Genomic DNA, 19,280 nt, shown 5'->3' with positions numbered 1-19,280 from the left:
CACTCCCTTGTTGGACCTTCGAGTCCCAGGAGACCCTGGGCAGGGAGGCCAATCCTAGCCCTTGCCCTGATCCTGGCATCACAGTCACCTTTGCCCTGTAAGGCTAGGGTGTTCCTGGCTTTGAGGAATCAGACTTGTGTCCACTTACCCTCATGCAGCCCCAGCTGGGAATAGCAGCCCAGCCAGGCCTATTTGAGAGGGCATGGGAGGCTGGGGAGAGAGGGGAGTGGGAAGACAGTAGGGAGGGGAGTGGTGAGACTGACTTGGGTATCTCCCTGGGGCTTCTTCAGGCAACTGGCAGGGCCATGTGTGGGGGCGGCTAAACCTCTTCATTTGGCTGGGCTCGGCTCAGGTCCGCACGGTGGCAGCACGAGGGCAGGACACTGGCGATCAGTGCTGCTAGGGTGAGGCAGGAAGGGCTGTGGTGCAGGACGGGTGTTGGGGTAAAGTTGTGGGGTAGTGCCTTTCATAGAGACAGGGTCTGGGCCTCTCGCCAGACCTCACACCACACTCCTCTTGGATGGAGCTACCGTTGACTAATCTCCCTCTTTCCCTTCTCTTTCTTGTTTCTCTGTCTTCCTTCCTGGCTTGTTCTCTCTGCATGTGGCTGCCTGTTCTCTTCACCTGCTGCTTCTGCTTGGAGATGGGGGATGAGCCTGAAGGGGTACGGTTCAACCCTTGTGTCACCAAGCCTTTGTCCTTGCTCCTCCCGAAAGCGCTGGCCCAGCATCCCGAGGGGCGGGGGCGGGTGATGTCACAGCAGCCCCCACCTGCTGAGCCCCTGCCTTGGTCCAGCATCCTGGCAGCCTCTGTCTTGACCAGCTGGCATCTGGCTGCCACTGGGTCCCATAGCCATGGATTCTTGCCCAGTCCTCACCACCCCATGACACGTCGCCTTGTCATCCCGGGGATTGCCAGCCCTCAGTCCCACAACCCCTCTCTGATGTCCTGGAGGGAGAGCACCCATCTGCGTAGCATGTCTCCACCCAGCCGTGTGTCTTGGGACCTCCTTTTATCCGTAGGCTGAGTGTCAATTTGGGAGTGTCCCCAGCCCTTTCCCAGAGGTTACTCCTAAGGCTCAAGGCTTGCAGGGCACGGGAGGGCTCAGCCTCTCTTCTCCACCCACCTCTCTCTGTCTCGTTTCTGTAATTTAGAGTTGATATGGAGGCTGTCCTGCCCCCCGCCCCCAGTGTACTCTAAAGAGCCAGGTGGCTCTGCTCATTCCCAGACCCTGATGTCTTTGCCTCTTGACGCCCACCTCTGACTCTTTCCCTCCCTTTCCAGATTGGGGGCACCAACTTCGTGGCACCTCCAACAGCAGCAGTACCAGCCAATCTTGCAGCACCCATTGGCAGTGGCTTGAGTGACCTCTTTGACCTGACCAGTGGCGTGGGCACCCTGTCAGGATCATATGTGGCCCCCAAAGCAGTAAGTCACTTGTCTTCTGTCTCGGCAGGAGCAGAGAGAAGTTACAGAGACTGGCATGTGGGCTCCTTTAAATGGCCTCGGCCGTGGAATTGGCTCAGGCCAGCACTGATGAGGGAAGCTGGGGGCCACGGGGGCACCGAGGAAGAGGAGCTAAGTCAAGCTTGGTGGGTACCTAGGAAGGCTTTCCAGAGGAGTCGCAGGATCCCATTAGCTGAACAAAAGTGGGTAGGGGCTCCAGACCAAGGGAACAGCCTGTGGTAAGGCCTGGAGGGAAGGGAGACCCCGGCCTCTGTGAGGGAATCAGCAGAGGCCTGTCAGGTGGGAGCAGTAGTTCTCAGTGCCATCAGACCCAGCACCCCTTAGTCATCATAGACATTTTACATTGTCACCGTTCCTCTCCTTAAGTGCAATTGGTGGGCTGTGTAACCTACCTACACATACCATTCCAAAAATATCAGATGCTTTCACTGCATGGAGGAGACATAAAAGGAAGAGAATACAAGTGTATGTATCAATGTTATAAACGTCTGGGCACGCCTGCCCGCTCACCCCAGAAGACATGAAGTTGCCAGGTGTTTGCTGCAGGGCAAAGTCACTGTGACTGCGGCAGCCACAGTCTGGGTGTTTGTAGCCTGGACCCCGTGAGTGGTTTGGCCAGTGGTGCCATTTGTTTCTGAAGTGGTCACTGACTCCCAGTAAGGTTCGGAGTAAGATAAAGAACAGGCTTCCCTCGATTTTCCTGAGAATTGTGTTCCTGGAAGTCTCAGGATATGTTGAAACCATGCAGAAAATACTGGAAGGACGCAGGACAGTTTATTGTGGGGTGTTGTCCCCATGGTAGGACGTCCAGCATCCCTGACTCCAGCCCACTACATTATGCTGCCTGAAGATGCCCACAGACGCTCACTATGCCACCTAGGGCACACCCCCGAGACTCCTGGCTAGACTAGGGATCAGCGAAGGAGGAAGCTGGCAAGGCTGGCGGGCCAGGCTGAGCGTTTCTTCTTGATCCTGGCACAGCCGGAGCCATTGGAAAGTTTTAAGCAAAGAGATGAACCAGTCTGCTTTGCACTTGAGAAAGATGGCTGCGTCTGCAGGGAAGGGGTGGGGCAGAAGCACCAGCCCCGGGGGATTCTGTGGCAGGGAGGAGGAGTGCTGGGGCAGCTGGACCACGGGGGCTCTTGTGGGTGGAAACAGCGGCCAGACTTGAGAGCTCCCTGGGAGGGAGGAGCCGGGGCTGAGGGAAGGAGAATTGAGTTTAGGGTGTGAGGACATACGGGCCTGGCACTGAGGAGAGCTCAGTGTGGGCCATGTTGTCAGTGTCAAGGAAGCTGCCAGAGGGGACCAACCTGGCCTGATACCCTCATCACACTCAGATCAGAAGTTGTGTTTGCCAGAGCCCCCCTCTCTCTTCTGAGGTCCCCACCCCAAAGCAGGATACAGTTGGGGGTCAGGGGCTGTGACAGCTCTGTCATGACTAGGGAGCCATGAGCCAGCACCTCCCCACCCCCTGAGCTGGCATTCCCCACCATATGCCAGCTGCACCTGCAGTGGTGGTGACTGGAGCCCCTGGCAGGGTCCGGGCACTGAGAGGCCCACAGCAGACAGCAGCTCTGACACTAGTAGCCGCACACTTCCTTGTAGGGACAGCACAGCATTCCACAGCCACCGCCAGCACGTCCTCCTCCCAGCAGCCCTTTGTGGCTCTTCCTCCTATTTCGTGGTTGAGAAATCCTAGTGCTTTTGCCTAAGGTCACATAGCTGGTGACAGTCTGGAAGTGAAAGCAAGTGACACTAAAGCCTCTGCTCCAGACCCCTACGTGATGGTCCCCACAGAGCGTGAGAACTACCTGTGCACCTGCCTTCACGTGTGGGGTGTCAGGGCCAGCAGGGCCAAGGGAACGTAGAATCGCAGCATAACGTACAGCATGTGCAGTTGACTTACCACCTGGATTGGCTGCACCAAGGCATGAGGCCAACCCGTATTTGCCAGAAGCCCAATATCACAGACATACAAAGCAGGACTAAGGGACAGAGAACAGCAAAGACTCCTGTAACCCTGTGGGTGCCAGCCCTTGCCAGGCACTGCAGAGCTGCCAGGAAAAGAAAGCCTGGAGCTGGCCTTTGGCAAGCTGGCACTAGGCTTGTGTGTTCATCCTTTTTTTTTTTTTTTTTTGAGACAGAGTTTTGCTCTTGTCACCCAGGCTGGAGTGCAATGGTGCAATCTCAGCTCACTCACTGCAACCTCTGTCTCCGGGGTTCAAGCGATTCTCCTGCCTCAGCCTCCTGAAGTAGCTGGGATTACAGGCACCTGCCACCATGCCTAGCTAATTATTTGTATTTTTAGTAAAGACAGGATTTCACTATGTTGGCCAGGCTAGTCTTGAACTCGTGTCCTCAGGTGATCCACCTGCCTCGGACTCCCAAAGTGCTGAAATTACAGGTGTGAGCCACCGCGCCCAGCCGTGTGTTTGTCTTACCAGTGTTATCCCTGCTTTGTCTTCGTGAAGGGTCAGATGAGCGTATCCAACAGAGCATGCTAGAAAGGAGAGGGGAGGGGATCTCCTCGTCAGGAGTCATCAGGGCAGGCTGCCTGGAGGAGGAGTTTTTCTGCCACGGGCAGGACTTTCCCCACTGCCTTGGTCATGGGAGGGCTCTAGGGTGTGGGTGCACTCTCCCTTCAGAATCAGTCGGTAGGTATCCACATCTTCCTAACAGTGCTGTGGCCACCTGGAATTGTTCGTTCCTCATGCATTTCCACACCCTGCTTGTGGGATTAAAGACTGGCCAACCCTGTTGGTCTAAGGGAATGAGGCTGTTTGTGCATAAGAACTTTTGGGTTCCTCACCATTTGGGTCAGCTGGTGGTGACAGTTCGTTGGTTCATCCAGTAAAGATTGAAGATTGTTCTGTTGGGACCTGTGTGAGACGCCATGAACCCACAGTGACCAAGAGCAGTGCGGTCCCCATCCCCAGCCATGGGCTACTGAGAGAGGGCCAGGGGAAAGGAGGCCTGATGGGGGGCCCCTGGGGAGTCGTCCATGAGGGAGCCATGCCCCCGGTCAGGTTCAGCCAGCCTCTGCATACTCTCTCAGCCGCCGTGGCACAGCCGAGAATGAAAGCAGGGTGCTTTCTGTCCTCACAGATCTGTCCAGGGGGCATGCTCAGGGTTAACTGAGCAGGATGGGGGTGGGGAGGCGCTTTCAAAACAGAGGGAACAACCGATGTGAGGTCCCAGGGGCGGAGCAAGCCAAGCCTGGGGAGCAGATCGGCACCAGGCTGTGGAGGCCAAGGTCCATGGAGGCCATTGCAGGATTGGAAGGAGTTTCTCAGGGTGCCGTGATCAGATTTTCATTTCACAAGATAACATCAGCTGCTGTGGAAAGAGGGAGAGGGGGGAAATGGGGCACCACCTGGCAGCTGCTGTCTTACCTGGGAAATCCGGTGGTAGCTTAGATGCTGGTGGCACCTCTGGAGATGGAGAGAAATGGAGGCCCTGGAGGCAGATGTAAGAGGTGGCCTTCACAGGACTTGGGTTGCATGATTGTCTCAAGGGGGTTAGGGTGGGGCGGGGGGCTGGTGCCTGATGTTTCTGTGGTTTCTGGCCTGGCAACCTGAGAGACACTGGGACCTTTGTTGGCACTGAGTGCGCTTGCGGAAGCTGTCGGTGGGGTCTGAGCCTTTTGACCTCAAGGGGCCTGTGAGCCGTCCACGGGAGAGTAACCGCCTGAGAGGCGTTTGTGAGTCCACAGGATGCCGCTGGTGGATGTCTTCTATGGCAGGGCTCTAACTCATGCTCTTTGCTCAGCAAACACTCCCCGAACGCTGGTTTCACACCAGGCTCTGAGCCAAGGTGGCAAAGACAGAAAAACAGAGCCTTTCCCTCAGCAAGCTCTCTGAGTACAGGGGAGACAGACACAAGCTCATATTTATCTGCCATAACATCACTGGGGCGAGGGAGCCTGGGGGCAGGGTTCCAGGAGGAGGTGGTTCTTGAACTGAGACTCGAATGACAAGGGCAGCCAAGCAGTGGAAGGCCTGCCAGGCGAGGGGTCGTCTTAGGTACTGTCCTTGGTCAGACCAGTTTCTACAGCCGAAGGCCAGCCCTGCCTCCTGCAAGGGAGGACAGGTGGTGATGGCCAGGAAGGCCCAGGCTCTGGCCGAGGCCCAGGATGCCATTGGGCACTGAGCTCTGTCCTTAGCTCATGGCCTCCCTCAGCCCTACTTCCCAAGTGATCCCTCCATTGCCCTCTGAGGACTCAACATCAGCCCTGGAGCGCCAAAGTGCCTCCCCACCCCGAGCTGCTCCGAGAGGCAGCCCGTCGTGGCAGTGGCCCTAGGTGGTACATGGGATTGTTCTGCTCCCAGTACACACCTGTTCATCCCCTAGCAGTAAAGGTGGGGGGTGCTGGATCTGGGAGGCCCCTGCAGGAGAGAGAGAGAAAAAGCACCCTCAGGTGGGCTGTTGCGTTTGGGCTGTGGGAAGAGGCACCCACCCGCCCCCTCCGCACCCTCTTCCCTGCAGGTCTGGCTCCCAGCCATGAAGGCTAAGGGGCTGGAGATCTCGGGCACCTTCACGCGCCAGGTGGGCTCCATCTCCATGGACCTGCAGCTGACCAACAAGGCCTTGCAGGTCATGACCGACTTTGCCATCCAGTTCAACCGCAACAGGTGAGAGCTCCCTGAGGCCAGCGCACCTCTCAAGGGGAGGCCTGTGAGAGAACCCACTCGGAGTCTGTTCTGGGGACTGCAGGCAGGGGTGGGGGCTGTAGCAGAGAGGGCAGTGCCCCTTTTCTGGAGGATGTTCCCCACCACCGCTCGGGCCAAAACTCTCTGAAGCACTGGGTTTTGTTTGTTTTTTTTCTTTTGGAGACAGAGTCTCGCTCTGTCACACAGGCTGGAGTGCAGCAGTGCCATCTCAGCTCACTGCGGCCTCCACCTCCTGGGTTCAAGCAATTCTTCTGCCTCAGCCGCCTGAGTAACTGGGACTACAGGCGCACGCCACCATGCCTGGCTAATTTTTTGTATTTTTAGTAGAGATGGGGTTTCACCATCTTTCCCAGGCTGGTCTCGAACTCTTGAGCTCAGGCAATCCGCCCACCTCGGCCTCCCAAAGTGCTGGGATTAACAGTGTGAGTGACTGTGCTCAGCCAAGCAGTGGGAATTTTACCCCCAAGTGGCCTCTTCATATGGACTCCAAAGTACCAGGCAGAGTGGGAAAGGATGTCTTTCCTTTTAGATTTTATTTTTTTTGAGATGGCCTCAGTGTATTGCCCAGGTTGGTCTTGAACCCTTGGGCTCAAGCGATCCTCCTGCCTCAGCCTCCTGGGTCTCTGGGACTACAGGTGCACGCCACCACACCTGGCCCCCCTTATTTTTGCCTCCACAGTCCAAAGGAGTGTTTTACAGACAGAAACGTCCTGCTCCAGCTGAGAAGCCCACCTCTGGCAAACACCCCACATAGGAGGGGCCCATCTTAGGGACCAGCTCTCAGAAGGCTGGTGGGGAGTGGGCCTGCCTACCAGCCTCCCCTTTGTGGCAGAGGATTAAAGTGTCAGATGGGGCCTCTGGGAGCGGTAGCTGCTTCAGGCCTCTCCCTACCGGGTCCGCTACACTGGGTATCAGTGGGAAGGTTGCGTCATGGACCCAGCCAGTGAGGCTAGGGCTCCTTGGGGACCCCTGGCAGCCCCTCCTGATGATTCTTCTTCCTGAGCACGCTCATGATGAGCAAACTGAGCCTCTAAGAAGTTGACTGAAGGGGCTGCTTCCCCAAGGAAGCCTGGGGGCCAGTAGGTCCTGACCCTTGGGCAGACCGGGGCTGGGGGTGGCTCTACCACTTAACCTCATGTGACCCTGGAGGCCGCAGAAGTGCACCAGGCTCCGAGAGGTGGTTCCAATGGTTGCCTCTAGGAAACTTACTGTGTGCTGAATGCTTCCTGGGCGCCAGGCCCTGTGCCACCAGCTTTGGGAGTATTGTCTCGCTTGAGCCACTTGATGGCCCAGCAAAGTCACTGCCATCACCCCCTTTTAGTAGGTAATGACACCTGGGCTCCTTGGACAGCTCACATAGCGGGCAGTAGTGGAGCTCCCAGGAAAGCCTAGTGTGCTGAGCCACCAAGCGGACCTGGGGTTCCCCAAATGGTCTCCCTCTGTGTCCCAGGCAGGCTGATGGCTTCTTGGGCAGAGCACAGGCTGGGGTCAGACAGCTCAAACTCTGATTCTCAGCAGTGCCCTCACCCTATGGGGTCTGACACAGGCCTGCTCCTCCCTGAGACGGTGCCTCATCTAGAGGATAGGAAGAGGTGTACCTGGCTCTGTTTTTATGAGGCTAGGAACAGGTGTAATATTGAATCTGCAGCCCGGGTATACTGAGCCCTTGGTTTCTGCCCCCAGTCCCATGCCCTGTGACTTATCTTCCAAGAGCCTGCGGCTGGCGTGTCTCACACCCATGAGGATCTTCCTAATTTGTCACTGTGCTGCTTTGCAGAGAAGCAGAGCTTTCCTGAATCTCTCTGTGGCCACTGACCTGGCAAGTTCTGGCCAAGAGAGTAAAGTCTAGCGTCTTGCTTGGGATGGTCAGATCCCTTCTGGGAATTGAGGATTGGCAGCAGAGACTTGGGCGGTCCCCAAGTTTTCAAGGTAGAAGCAGCTTATACTCCAGGCCCCTGGCATTAGACAGAGCTCCTTGAGGGCAGGACAGGGCAAGGCCTGCTTACCTGGGCCCACCAGTGCCTGGCCCAGAGGAGAGGAACAGAGCTGGGCTTCAGGCCTGCAGCCAGGCTGGGGCAGAGCGATTGGCCTGGAGCTCTTCCTTTCTGTCCACATGGCCATCTGGGGGAGGGGACCCAGAGCCCATCCTTCTGTCCAGGGTGCAGAACATGGGTAGGCTGGCAGGTGAGAGGCTCTCTGCCAACCACAGCCCCAGCTCCCGAGTTGGAGGAGCTCACCTGTCCCGCATCAGCACCTGCTCCCCCTGCCATCCCTGCGGGGCTTCTCTCTCCCCAGCTTTGGCCTGGCCCCCGCCGCCCCCCTCCAGGTCCACGCGCCACTCAGCCCCAACCAGACAGTGGAGATCTCCCTGCCTCTCAGCACGGTGGGCTCGGTCATGAAGATGGAGCCTCTGAACAACCTCCAGGTGGGTTCCGGGCAGGGCAGGCACCCCAGTCCTTACCCACCTACCAGCTGGACCCCACTGAGGTCAGTAGAAGGTCGTGTCTGCAGAGTCATGCTCTCAGCTGCAGATGTGTTGGGGAGGCCCAGGTCAGGGAACGAAGGGGTGTGTTTACCAGGGAAGGCCCTGGGAGGGAATCTGCTCAGTGACACTCTTCCTGGGGCCTCAGAGGTGGCGTCAAGCCCCAGAGACTGACTGGGGACCCCCTTGTGCCTAGGTGGCCGTGAAGAACAACATCGATGTCTTCTACTTCAGCACCTTGTACCCACTGCACATACTCTTTGTGGAGGATGGGAAGATGGGTGAGTCATGAGGGAGCCCGCTGGGGTGCCTGAAATGGGGCTATGGCTTGGGAACCTGGCCGAGGTGGTGCCTTTACCAAGGTCTGGATGGACTGCCTTGCCTGTAAATGGAGTCGGGGAGTTGCTGCTTCCCTGCAGGGCCTGGAGTGGGGGGTATACCCAGGACCCCCCTGGCCTTAGTGGCCAGTTCTGGTCTGGCAGGTGGGCTGTGCCACATGGAATTCACCCCACTCCCAGGCTCTCCTGCTTGATCCTCAGCCTTGTCCCATGGGCTGCAGAGAGCCCAGGTCATGCCCCACACCTGGTAACCCTCTCCTCTGTGCCCTTGCTGGAACCCCCAAGAAGGGTGTTGATCACAGCACACAGACGGCCTGCACCCTGCCCCTGGCTGCATGGAGCCCTTGGCCCATGTCATCTCTTACTTGCCACAGAAGCCCTGCACGGGAGGCTGTGACTAACGAGCAGGCTGCTCACCAAGGAGGAGGAGGAAGGCGTGTGGGGGTTGGGAGGGGAGATCCAAGGCCTGGAGGAAAGAAGCCAGGGTTATTTGGAAGCGGCACTGGGGCCTCCCTCACAGAACGGAGGGTGTGCTCAGGGAAGCAGGAGGGCTGTGCGGCAGCTAGGGCCTGTCCTCAGCTTTCACGTGGCACAGTAAAGGCCAGACCCATTTCCTGCTGAGCTACAGAGGGCCCACAGGTTTATGAGGGGCTCACCTTTCATCCCCACCCTGCTCACTCCGCAGACCGGCAGATGTTCCTGGCCACATGGAAGGATATTCCCAATGAGAATGAGGCCCAGTTCCAGATCAGAGACTGCCCCCTCAATGCAGGTGAGGACTCCGAGCCCCCGACCCCAGCCCCTCGCCTGTACCCAGGCCCCCGCACTGACTGGGGCCTTCCACGGCCATGTGACCCCACAGAGGCTGCGAGCAGCAAGCTGCAGAGCAGCAACATCTTCACTGTCGCCAAGAGGAATGTGGAGGGCCAGGACATGCTCTACCAGTCCCTGAAGCTGACCAACGGCATCTGGGTGCTGGCGGAGCTGCGGATCCAGCCGGGCAACCCCAGCTGCACGGTGAGAGCCTTGGCACCCGCCCTGCAGCCTTGGAGCCTCCCCTTCGTCCCGTGCCAGGGGGTGGCCCTGGTGGAGGATGCGGTCCAAGCATCCCTTCAAGCCTGGCTTGAACTAGAATCAGTTCGGTCCCTGAGAAGGACCTTTCTAGAAAGCTTCCAAATCAACCCCGTCAGGTTACCCAGATAAGACACCAATTGGGTCTCAGAACAGTGACTTGGACTAGAAGATTGTGTAAAATTGGGCCCTGTGAGGTGGTGCGGTTGGTTTGGCACCCCTGACTGGGAAGTGGCATTGCTGGGCACAGGCCCTGGCCCTGTCCTGTGAGTGCCTGCATGTCTAGCTGGGAGGACATTGGTTCCCAGGAGCCTGAACTTCCCAGCCTTTGAGGTAGACCTGTCAGAGAATGGCTTCCCTGGGGCACACAGTTGTCCTGGAGGCCTGTACCGCTGTTCCAGGGCCCTGGACAGCCCCAAGCTCTGCTTCTCCCCCGCACCCCTGAGTCTCTGGCAGGCTTGGCCCTCCAGACACTGCCCCTCCTGGGCCCTTCTGGCAGCGCTGGTTGGTGGGGGGCTGTGACGTGGCTTCGGTGGTGGTAACTTCCGTCTCCCTGTGTTTGGTTGCTGCATGTCACCTTCCCTGCTGGTGCCCATGGTGCAGGACTTAGAGGTTAGCAGATCGCTTTCTCTTTCCCCGTCCGCCCTCCCCAGCCTTGTCTCCTGTCATGGCCCACATGCACCCCCAGTCTCCTGTCTGCACCTCATCTCTTGGCCTCACCTCACCCAGGGGGCTTCAGCCAGGTGGCCCTGATTGAGGTGCTGACACCCCACTTCCACACATTCACAGTGTGCACAGAGCCCTTCCTAGGAGACCTGGAGGGCCCGTGGGCTGCTGCTGACCTACGGAACTCCATTCTTCCCACTTCCTAACTGCACCCTGCAGAACCAGTGCTTTAGAGTGGATGGTTGGGGGCTCCTCTCTCCTCTGCCTGTGATCTCAAGCTCAGGCCCCAGAGCGGAGGCAAAGTCTCTACCGTGCCTGCTTCCTACGCAGGAAACCACGAATGAGCCCAGCACCCCTCCAGGCTCCCTTCCAGCCCTCCGCACCCCCTCGGGATTTTCTGTCAGGCTTCAGTCCTGAGGACCCCAGACCTTCAGGGACTCTGGGGGGCCGGGCAGCCCTCAGGGTGGGGGCCGGGCACTCCCTGGCAGCCTCCGGCTCGTGACTCACACTGCTCGCCAGCAGGGCTCTGGTGACTGGGCTGACAGCAGGTGTGTGGGCTGCAAGTATATTTGGTCCACACCCGGCTGGCTGCGACAACCGCCCCCTCCGCTTTACCTCACATCTGTGCTAGGCGCAGCTGCTGCCAGGCTGTGTGCACTCCATGCTGTCCCATTGGTTCCTGCTCTCTTCCCCACCCCCTTCCTTCCTGAGAGGAACCCCAGGGATGAGCGCTCTTTCCCCCGACCCCTCTCTCCCCTGCAGCTGTCCCTGAAGTGTCGAGCGCCAGAGGTGTCCCAGCACGTGTACCAGGCCTACGAGACCATCCTCAAGAACTGAGGCCCCGGCCAGCGCCCGCCCCAGCCTTCTGCCCGCCCCATCGAGGAGGCCCCTCGGGGGGCAGCACATCTTCCTCCTGGCAGGAGGGACCAGGCGGGGCTCCAGGCCACTCAGTGGGCTCCCTGGTCCTGATGGCAGAACCCACCCGATCCCTGGGGTAGGGCACCACCCCCTCCTGGGGTGAGAGCGCAGTGCACTCCCGTGCTCCGGGACACCCCTGCTCCTGTGGCTGTGATGTGGGGTTAGGTGAGGAGGGGACCAAAGGAAACAGAGCCAGAGCAGCCACAGAAGCTGTGCCTGAAGGGTGAGTGTGGAGCTTGCCCCTCCGGCTCACAGCCCCAGCAGCCCCTGGCTCCTTGGTCTCTCCGGTTGGTGTTAAAGGGCCCTCCACTGCCACCTCTCATGGGATGGACCCTGCCAACCTGGCCTGGGTGTGCAGGGAGGGGGTCCCCTTGGTACCAGGAGAGCTGCTCACTTAGGGCCTGGGGCTCATGGAGCTGTAGGTGCCGGCAGAGGGGCAGAGCTAGGCTGGGAGGAGCCCAGGGCCTGCACCACCCACTTGCAGCCACCAGGCTGGTGCCCTGCAGCTGTGCCAGTTGGGCCACAGCCTCCCGAGTGCTGACCCACGTGGTCAAGACCAGGCAGAAGCTCCCAGAGTCCCTGTCTCGGGCTCCCCCCCGACTGGCAGCTGCACTATCCCCAACTCCCCACTTCTGCCCCAAGGGTGGTCACTGCCTGTGATACATTCCTCAGTGTCGCCTCTGAGCCCAGGCCTCCTGCAACAGAGACCGGGCCGAGAGATGGGGCTGGGTGAGCGGGTGCGCCTCCTGTTTGGGTTTCTTCGGGGTTTCTCTGTAGTGTCTGCTGCCCTCCTCCTGGCCTCCCAGGTTTCAGTTGTGTCTGACAGAGCATTAGGTTTTCCTGTTACTGCTGTTTAATAATAAAGAAAGATTCGGCTTTTGGCAATCACGGACACTTTTTTCCCCTCCACCGAATGTCAGGATTGAAAGCTGCCTCTGAGTGGTTGGGGATGGTTTTCTGACCCTACGGTAACTAGATCTAATATATATCATCAGAAAATATATATTGTATGTTTACTCTTATTTTCAGAAAGAGAAAATGAATAAAAATGATGACATCAAGTGTGTCCCCAGCCAGTGTGTCAGGCCCGAGGCTCTTCTGGGTGGGAGTCCCGGGCTGCAGGGACCCCAGGGTCAAAGGCTCCAGTGGTATGTGCAGCAGCAGCCCCTCCCGTGGCACTCTGAGGACAGCGCCTTCCCTCCATCCTATCCTTGGCAAACTGACTGCTGCAGCCTGCTGCTGTCCCTGACCCCTCTCCTGCCATTGATCCCACCTCCCCCAGAGCTGACACTGCCTCGCCTTGTGATGCTGGCCAGAAGGCTGGGCTCCCCTTGTGGTTTTCCCCAGCTCCCTGCCATCTGGGAGGCTCCAGGGGCCGTGGGAGATCCCCTGGTCAGGGGCGGCCGTGGGAGAGGGGGTGGGCGTGTGGACCAGGCCAGCCGCCACCAAGGACACCTTGTGTGGCCCCAGTCCTGGCACTGGCCTGGCTCCTAGTGAGGGTGGCCAGACCCTGGGCAGGGCTTCGTCAGCTGAGCTGCCTCCTGGCTGGTGGGCCTCAGCCTGCTTCTGAGGGAGGAGCAGCCCAGGTGTCCCTCAGCCTGTTTCAGCCCCAGCTGCTCCCTCATGTTCTATCTGCACTTAGTCCCCCCACACGCTGCCCACCTCACACACACCGCTGCCTTCCTGGCTGCTGGAAGCTGGGTGAGATAGCCTGCCCTCTTGCAGGGCATCACAGGGGCACCTGGCCCTCCACTGCACCACCTCTGACCTCTGTGGTGTCACTGTGCTGCCCTGGGGACCCCAGAGTCAAGGGCTCGAGCTGCGTGCCCAGCTGTGGCCCCTCCACAGAGTCCAGAACCAACCAAGGCCCTTGACTGCACAACCCTGGTTCTTGCCTCGCCCGAGGGTCTCTGCCCAAATGCAGCTGGAGTCCCTGCCCTGCCGTGGAACTAGAGGTTGGTGAGCCCTTAATGAGAGGGACTCTCACCCTGCCGTGTCGCCTGCCTCCCCTGAGCCTAACACCTTCGCACTCTGCCTGGGAAGCAGCTGCACGGGCCGCCATGCCCACAGCCTGCCAGCTCAGCCATTCAGGGAGCTTGGCACTTCACCTCCCCACCCCTCCATCCTAAGGTCGGAAGAGTGCAAGTGTGGGATCGCTGTCCCCACCGGAGGCCCAGGACAAGCCACCTGGGTGAGGAGAGCTGGCAAGAAAGGAGGACCATCCCTAGACACCTTGTGTTTGAATGAGTCTGCTCAAGCCTCAGGTGATTGTGAGCGGTGCCTCACCACAGTTGGGCCCCTTTCACCCCCACAGTGCTCAGCATAAGGGGACCCAGGATATACTGCAGCAGCTTAGTCTACACGCAGGGAAACTGAGGCAGGGAGGGCCTTCATGCTCCCAGTCCCCCACACTACTGCATCAGGAGAATAGACACACAGGATGCTGCTTTGGGCCCCTGCCTTTAGGAAGAGTACTTTAGGGCATAGCCAATCTGTGCCCTTCAGCTTCCCTGTCCCTCCCTCACCTCTGGGGGTTATCACAGGCCACCTCCCTCCTGCTCATGTGGCACTTCCTGGTCGTGACACGCTCAGGCCTCCCCGCCTCGCCTCTTGGAGGCCTTGGCATCCCGCAGCTTGGGGAACTTCCCAGACTTTTCTTGGGAAGATTCCCCAGTGTCTTGAACCTTCCCAGCCAATCAGGAAATCCAACAACAGCAACCAGTTAACTTCTGGAGGGTCCAACACATACCCAAGGACTGATGGGCTCCCCTGTGCACCAGACACTGCCAAGGCTGTCGCGGGACCTGGTTTTACATTGTTTAATTTTCAGCTAGTGGTTTGTGTTCGTTTTTATGGAGCGAGTAATTCAGGACCATGGTGAGGTCAGCCAACCAGAGAATAAAGTTCTCCCTCCCACCCCATTCTCAGTCCTTAATTTTCCTCCCTTAAAGGCAGACATTGTCACTAGATTTTGATTTTCCTCCAGGGACATTCTGCACATGTGTATAAGCAAATCCATGTAGAGTTTTACTAAACGAATGATGGCCTACCTAGACACTGCTAGCACATCGCTTCTCTGACCTGACAGTCATTTCTGGAGCTCTTTGCCTATCCATAGGAGCAGACCGCCTCAGGCTTCCTTGTGTGAATGGGCCACCATTAGCCAGTCCCTGCTGCGGGGCACTCAGGCTGTTTCTGCACCCTAAGCAATGCTGCAGCGAATACTTCCCACATACACCCTCATGCATGGGCAGGGATGCAGCTATAGGATCCAGCCCCGGAACTGCTGAACCAGAGGGTATACCCAAGATGCACTTTCTATTTTAGTTCTTGTTTGGAAAAGGTAACACATTCACATGGTTCAAAATCTAAAAGACAAGATAGATGTAAAAAATCTACCCCTTTCCCTCATTTTCCTCCCCAAAGGAAACCAATGTAATTATCCAAAGAGACTTGGCAGTGCCTAATTGGATTTTTTTCCCTTCTTGGGTGGAAATGGTAGCACGGAATACATGTTGGGCTTACATCGCAGAGGTTTTTCCATTATTAGCCCATTACAGAGAGTGTCCTCATGCCTTTTTTTTATTTTTTCATTTTTTAATTTTTATTTCTTTTTTGAGATGGAGTCTCACTCTGTCACCCAGGCTGGCGTTCGATGGTATGATCTCAGCTCACTGCAACCTCTGCCTCCCAGGCTCAAGTGATTCTCCTGCCTTAGCCTCCCAAGTAGCTGGGATTACAGGCACCCGCCACCACGCTCGGCTAATTTTTGTATTTTTAGTAGAGACAGATTTTCGCCATGTTGGCCAGGCTGGTCTCGAACTCCTGACCTCAGGTGATCCGCCCGCCTCTGCCTCCTTAAGTTCTGGGATTACAGACGTGAGCCACTGCACCTGGCTGCCTTTTTTTTTTTTTTTGAGACAGAGCCTTGCTCTGTCACCCAGGCTGGAGTGCAGTGGTGCAATCTCAGCTCACTGCAACCTCTGCCTCCCAGGCCCAAGTGATTCTCCTGCCTCAGCCTCCCAAGTAGCTGGGATTACAGGAGCACACCACCATACCCAGCTAATTATTTTTTGTATTTTTATTAGAGATGGGGTTTCACCATGTTGGTTAGGCTGGTCTTGAACTCCTGACCTCAGGTGATCCGCCCTCCTCGTCCTCCCAAATTGTTGGGATTACAGGCGTGAGCCATCGCACCTGGCCTATTTTCTCTTCTTTTCTTTCCTTTTTTTTTTTTTTTTTTTGTGACAGTGTCTCTGTTGCCCAGGCTGGAGTGCAGTGATGCGATCACAGCTCACTGCAGTCTTAACCTCCCAGGCTCAAGTGATCCTCCCACCTCAGCCTCCTGAGTAGCTGGGACTACAAATGCGCACCACCACACCCAGTAAATTTTTGTATTTTTTTGTAGACAGGGTCTTGCCATGTTGCCCAGGCTGGTCTCAAACTCCTGGGCTCAATAACCCGCCTGCCTCAGCTTCCCAAAATTCTGGGATTAGAGGCATGACCCATCGCGCCTGGCCCTTCCCATGTTTTCAATGTGCCTCTCTGCATGTGTTTTTGAGCCACTTGTATGTCCCTTTCTGTGAGCTGTCTTCACATTTTCTGCTATTTTTCTATCTGATTATTGATCCTTTTCTTACTGATTTACCATTATTCCTCCCTATTTTGTTACTGCTTTTTACTTTTCCATGCTGAAATTGGGCTTTTTAAGATGTAATTTTCTTTTAATTTTTTCTTTCTAGTACTTGTCTGCTCTTCATTTTTGCATTTCAATCCTGTTCCATCTGGGCTTTCTGTAGGAATGAGGTAGGGATCCAACTTCCCTTTTTCCCCAGATGGTTCCCCACTTGTCTCCATGCCATTTACTGAATAATTCATCTTTTCCCCACAGATTTGAAATGCCATTTTTATCATATTCTAAATTTCCACATATATTTGGGTGTTTTTCTGGACTCTGTTCTATACCAGATAATTTGTCTATTCATGTTTTGATAACTTTTATTTTTATTTTTATTCATTTATTATTTTTGAGACAGGGTCTCACTCCTGTCACCCAAGCTGTTGTGCAGTGGCATGATCTGAGCTCACTGCAACTTTCACCTCCCAGGCTCAAGTGATCCTCCTGCCTCAGCCTCCCAAGTAGCTGGTACTACAGGTGAGAGCTACCACACCTAATTTTTGTGGTTTTTGTAGAGATAGGGTTTCCCCTACGTGGCCCAGGATGGTCTCGAACTCTTGAGCTCAAGTGATCCACCTCCCTTGGCCTCCCAAAGTGCTGGGATTACAGGCATGAGCCACCATGCCCAACCATTTTTTATTTTTTGAGTCAGGGTCTCACTCTGTCACCCAGGCTGGAGTGCAGTGGCATGATCATAGCTCACTGCAGCCTTGAACACCTGGGCTCAAGCGATCCTCCTGCCTCAGCCTCTCAAGTCATTGGGATTACAAGTGTGAGCCACAGCTCCCAGCCATGTTTTGATAACTTCTTGTACCCTCTTATTCCCATTTCATTCTATTTGAACTTTAGAACTAGTTTGTCCTTAAAAAAAAAAAAAATTGATCGTATTATTTGGATCACATCAAATGTTTACATTTATTTATGGAGAATGGCCTTCTTGTAATGATGTCAGTAACAATATTGGATCTTTATATGTAAAGAACAGGAGTGGATGCTTTCCCATTGATTCAGGTTATCTTTTATGTCTCTGTAATATTTTAAGTTTTCTTCATGTAAAAGTTCTTTTTTTTTTTTAGATGGAGCCTCCCTTTGTTGCCAGGCTGGAGTGCAGTGGCACGATCTCGGCTCACTGCAACCTCCGACTCCCTGGTTCAAGTGATTCTCCGCCTCCCAAGTAGCTGGGATTACAGGCATGCGCCACTACACCCAGCCAATTTTTGCATTTTTAGTAGAGACGGGGTTTCACCATATTGGCCAGGCTGGTCTCAAACACCTGACCTCAAGTGATCTGCCCGTCTCAGCCTCCCAAAGTGCTGGGATTACAGGCATGAGCCATCGTGCCTGGCCGCCCATTTCGGTTTTTTTATTTGTGTTTCACTAGTTTTCCACTCGTGTCCTCCTTCTGTTCCAGAATCCCACATTCCACGTGGTACTCATGCTTCCTTATGTCTGTGAGAGTTTCTCAGCTATTCTTGGTGTTTCATGGCCTTGACTGTTTCAAGGAGTCCTGCTTGGGTATTCTGTAGAAAGTCCCTCAGTTTGGGTTTGTTTGGTGTTTTTCTCATGGTCAGCCTGGGATTATGGTTTTTTAGAAAGAATACCACACAGGTGACTTTCCCTTCGCATCATAATCAGGGTGACATGCTATCGACATTTCTTGTCATCTCACGTTTGCCTGGATCACCTGGACAAGATAATGTTTGCATGTTTGCAGTTTTCTCTACTGTGAAGTTACTTTTCCCCTCTTTATTTTTTATTTTATTTATTTTTTTAAGACAGGGTCTCATTCTGTCCTCCAGGCTGGAGTGCAGAGGCATAAACACAGCTCACTGCAGCCTTGACCTCTGGAGCTCGATTGATCCTCCCACCTCAGCCTCCCAAGTAGCTGGGACTACAGTCACACACCACCACACCTGGCTAATTTCATTCAATTTTTTTTATTATTATTTTTAGTAGAGAGGAGGTCTCACTATGTTGCCCAGGCTGGTACTGAACTCCTGGGCTCAAGTGATTCACCAACCTTGGCCTCCCAGAGTGTTGGGATTACAGGCATGAGCCACCGTGCCCGGCCATCCTCCTTTCTGCACTCTATTCTTTGGAAGCAAATAACTAAATGCAGCCTACACTTTGGAAAGCAGGGTGGGGGAGTAGCTACATGCAAGTGTTTGGAATTCTTCTTTAAGCAAGACTTGTTTCTTCTCAGATGTATTTTTTTCCCCTGGGAGCAAGCAAGCTGAATGATCACATTTATTTATTTATTTACTCAGTCATTTATATCAGTTTGGACTCATGGATATTTATTTTATAATCTGGGCTTAATCCCATACAACATTATTTACTTTGTTGCTTGAATTGTTGCAGGTTTGGCCTCTGGGAGCTCCTTCCGGAAGGTTCCTATGTCCCTGTGACATACCACCATCCTTGTTTTTGAGCACTTCCTTCCTTTCTGCCACCATAAGTTGCTCCAGGATCATCTTGTACTGGTCCTGCCCCAACCCTAGAAGCAGTCATCTCTCCAAGGAGCCTGGTTCCTTTCACTGGAAAACAGTATTAGAAACCAGGAGCGGCCAGGCCGGGCACAATGGCTCATGCTGGTAATCCCGGCCCTTTGGGAGGCCGAGGTGGGTGGATCCCCTGAGGTCAGGAGTTCGAGACCAGCCGGACCAACAAGGTGAAACCCAGTCTCTATTAAAAATACAAAAATTAGCGGGGCGTGGTGGCAGGCGCCTGTAGTCCCAGCTACTCAGGAGGCTGAGACAGGAGAATTGCTTCAACCTGGGAGGCCGAGGTTGCAGTGAGCTGAAATCACGCCTCTGCACATCAGCCTGGGCAACAGAGCAAGACTCCATCTCAAAAAAAAAAAAAAAAAACAGAAAGAAACCAAGAGCGGCCAGGCGTGGTGACTCACACCTGTAATCCCAGCACTTTGGGAGGCCTAGGCAGGCTGATTGCTTGAGCCCAGGAGTTTGAGACCAGCAAAACCCTGTTTC

General features: G+C 55.5%; 1 protein-coding gene and 1 non-coding gene across 13 annotated transcripts in view; both read left to right on the top strand.

The window, feature by feature from the left end:
* The window catches only part of AP1B1 (adaptor related protein complex 1 subunit beta 1), a 60,566-nt gene extending 48,069 nt beyond the window's left edge, over positions 1-12,497 (top strand). For 2 of the 12 annotated variants that reach the window (XM_063663056.1, XM_054470204.2), the window contains 8 exons: positions 644-664; positions 1,285-1,428; positions 5,953-6,098; positions 8,433-8,562; positions 8,816-8,900; positions 9,643-9,729; positions 9,820-9,974; positions 11,457-12,497. In XM_063663056.1, the coding sequence (XP_063519126.1) occupies positions 644-664; positions 1,285-1,428; positions 5,953-6,098; positions 8,433-8,562; positions 8,816-8,900; positions 9,643-9,729; positions 9,820-9,974; positions 11,457-11,531 (843 nt within the window). In that variant the 3' untranslated portion in view covers positions 11,532-12,497. The other 10 variants (XM_054470205.2, XM_063663057.1, XM_063663058.1 and 7 more) reach the window with 9 other exon arrangements.
* Positions 7,103-7,198, top strand: LOC129023771 (small nucleolar RNA SNORD125). The gene has a single exon (XR_008496917.1). It is a non-coding gene; the product is annotated as a small nucleolar RNA SNORD125 (small nucleolar RNA).
* Positions 12,498-19,280: the final 6,783 nt, after the last annotated feature.

Source organism: Pongo pygmaeus, chromosome 23, assembly GCF_028885625.2.
Source record: "Pongo pygmaeus isolate AG05252 chromosome 23, NHGRI_mPonPyg2-v2.0_pri, whole genome shotgun sequence".
Taxonomy (NCBI): Eukaryota; Metazoa; Chordata; class Mammalia; order Primates; family Hominidae; genus Pongo; species Pongo pygmaeus.
This window is presented reverse-complemented; position numbering and strand designations above follow the sequence as displayed.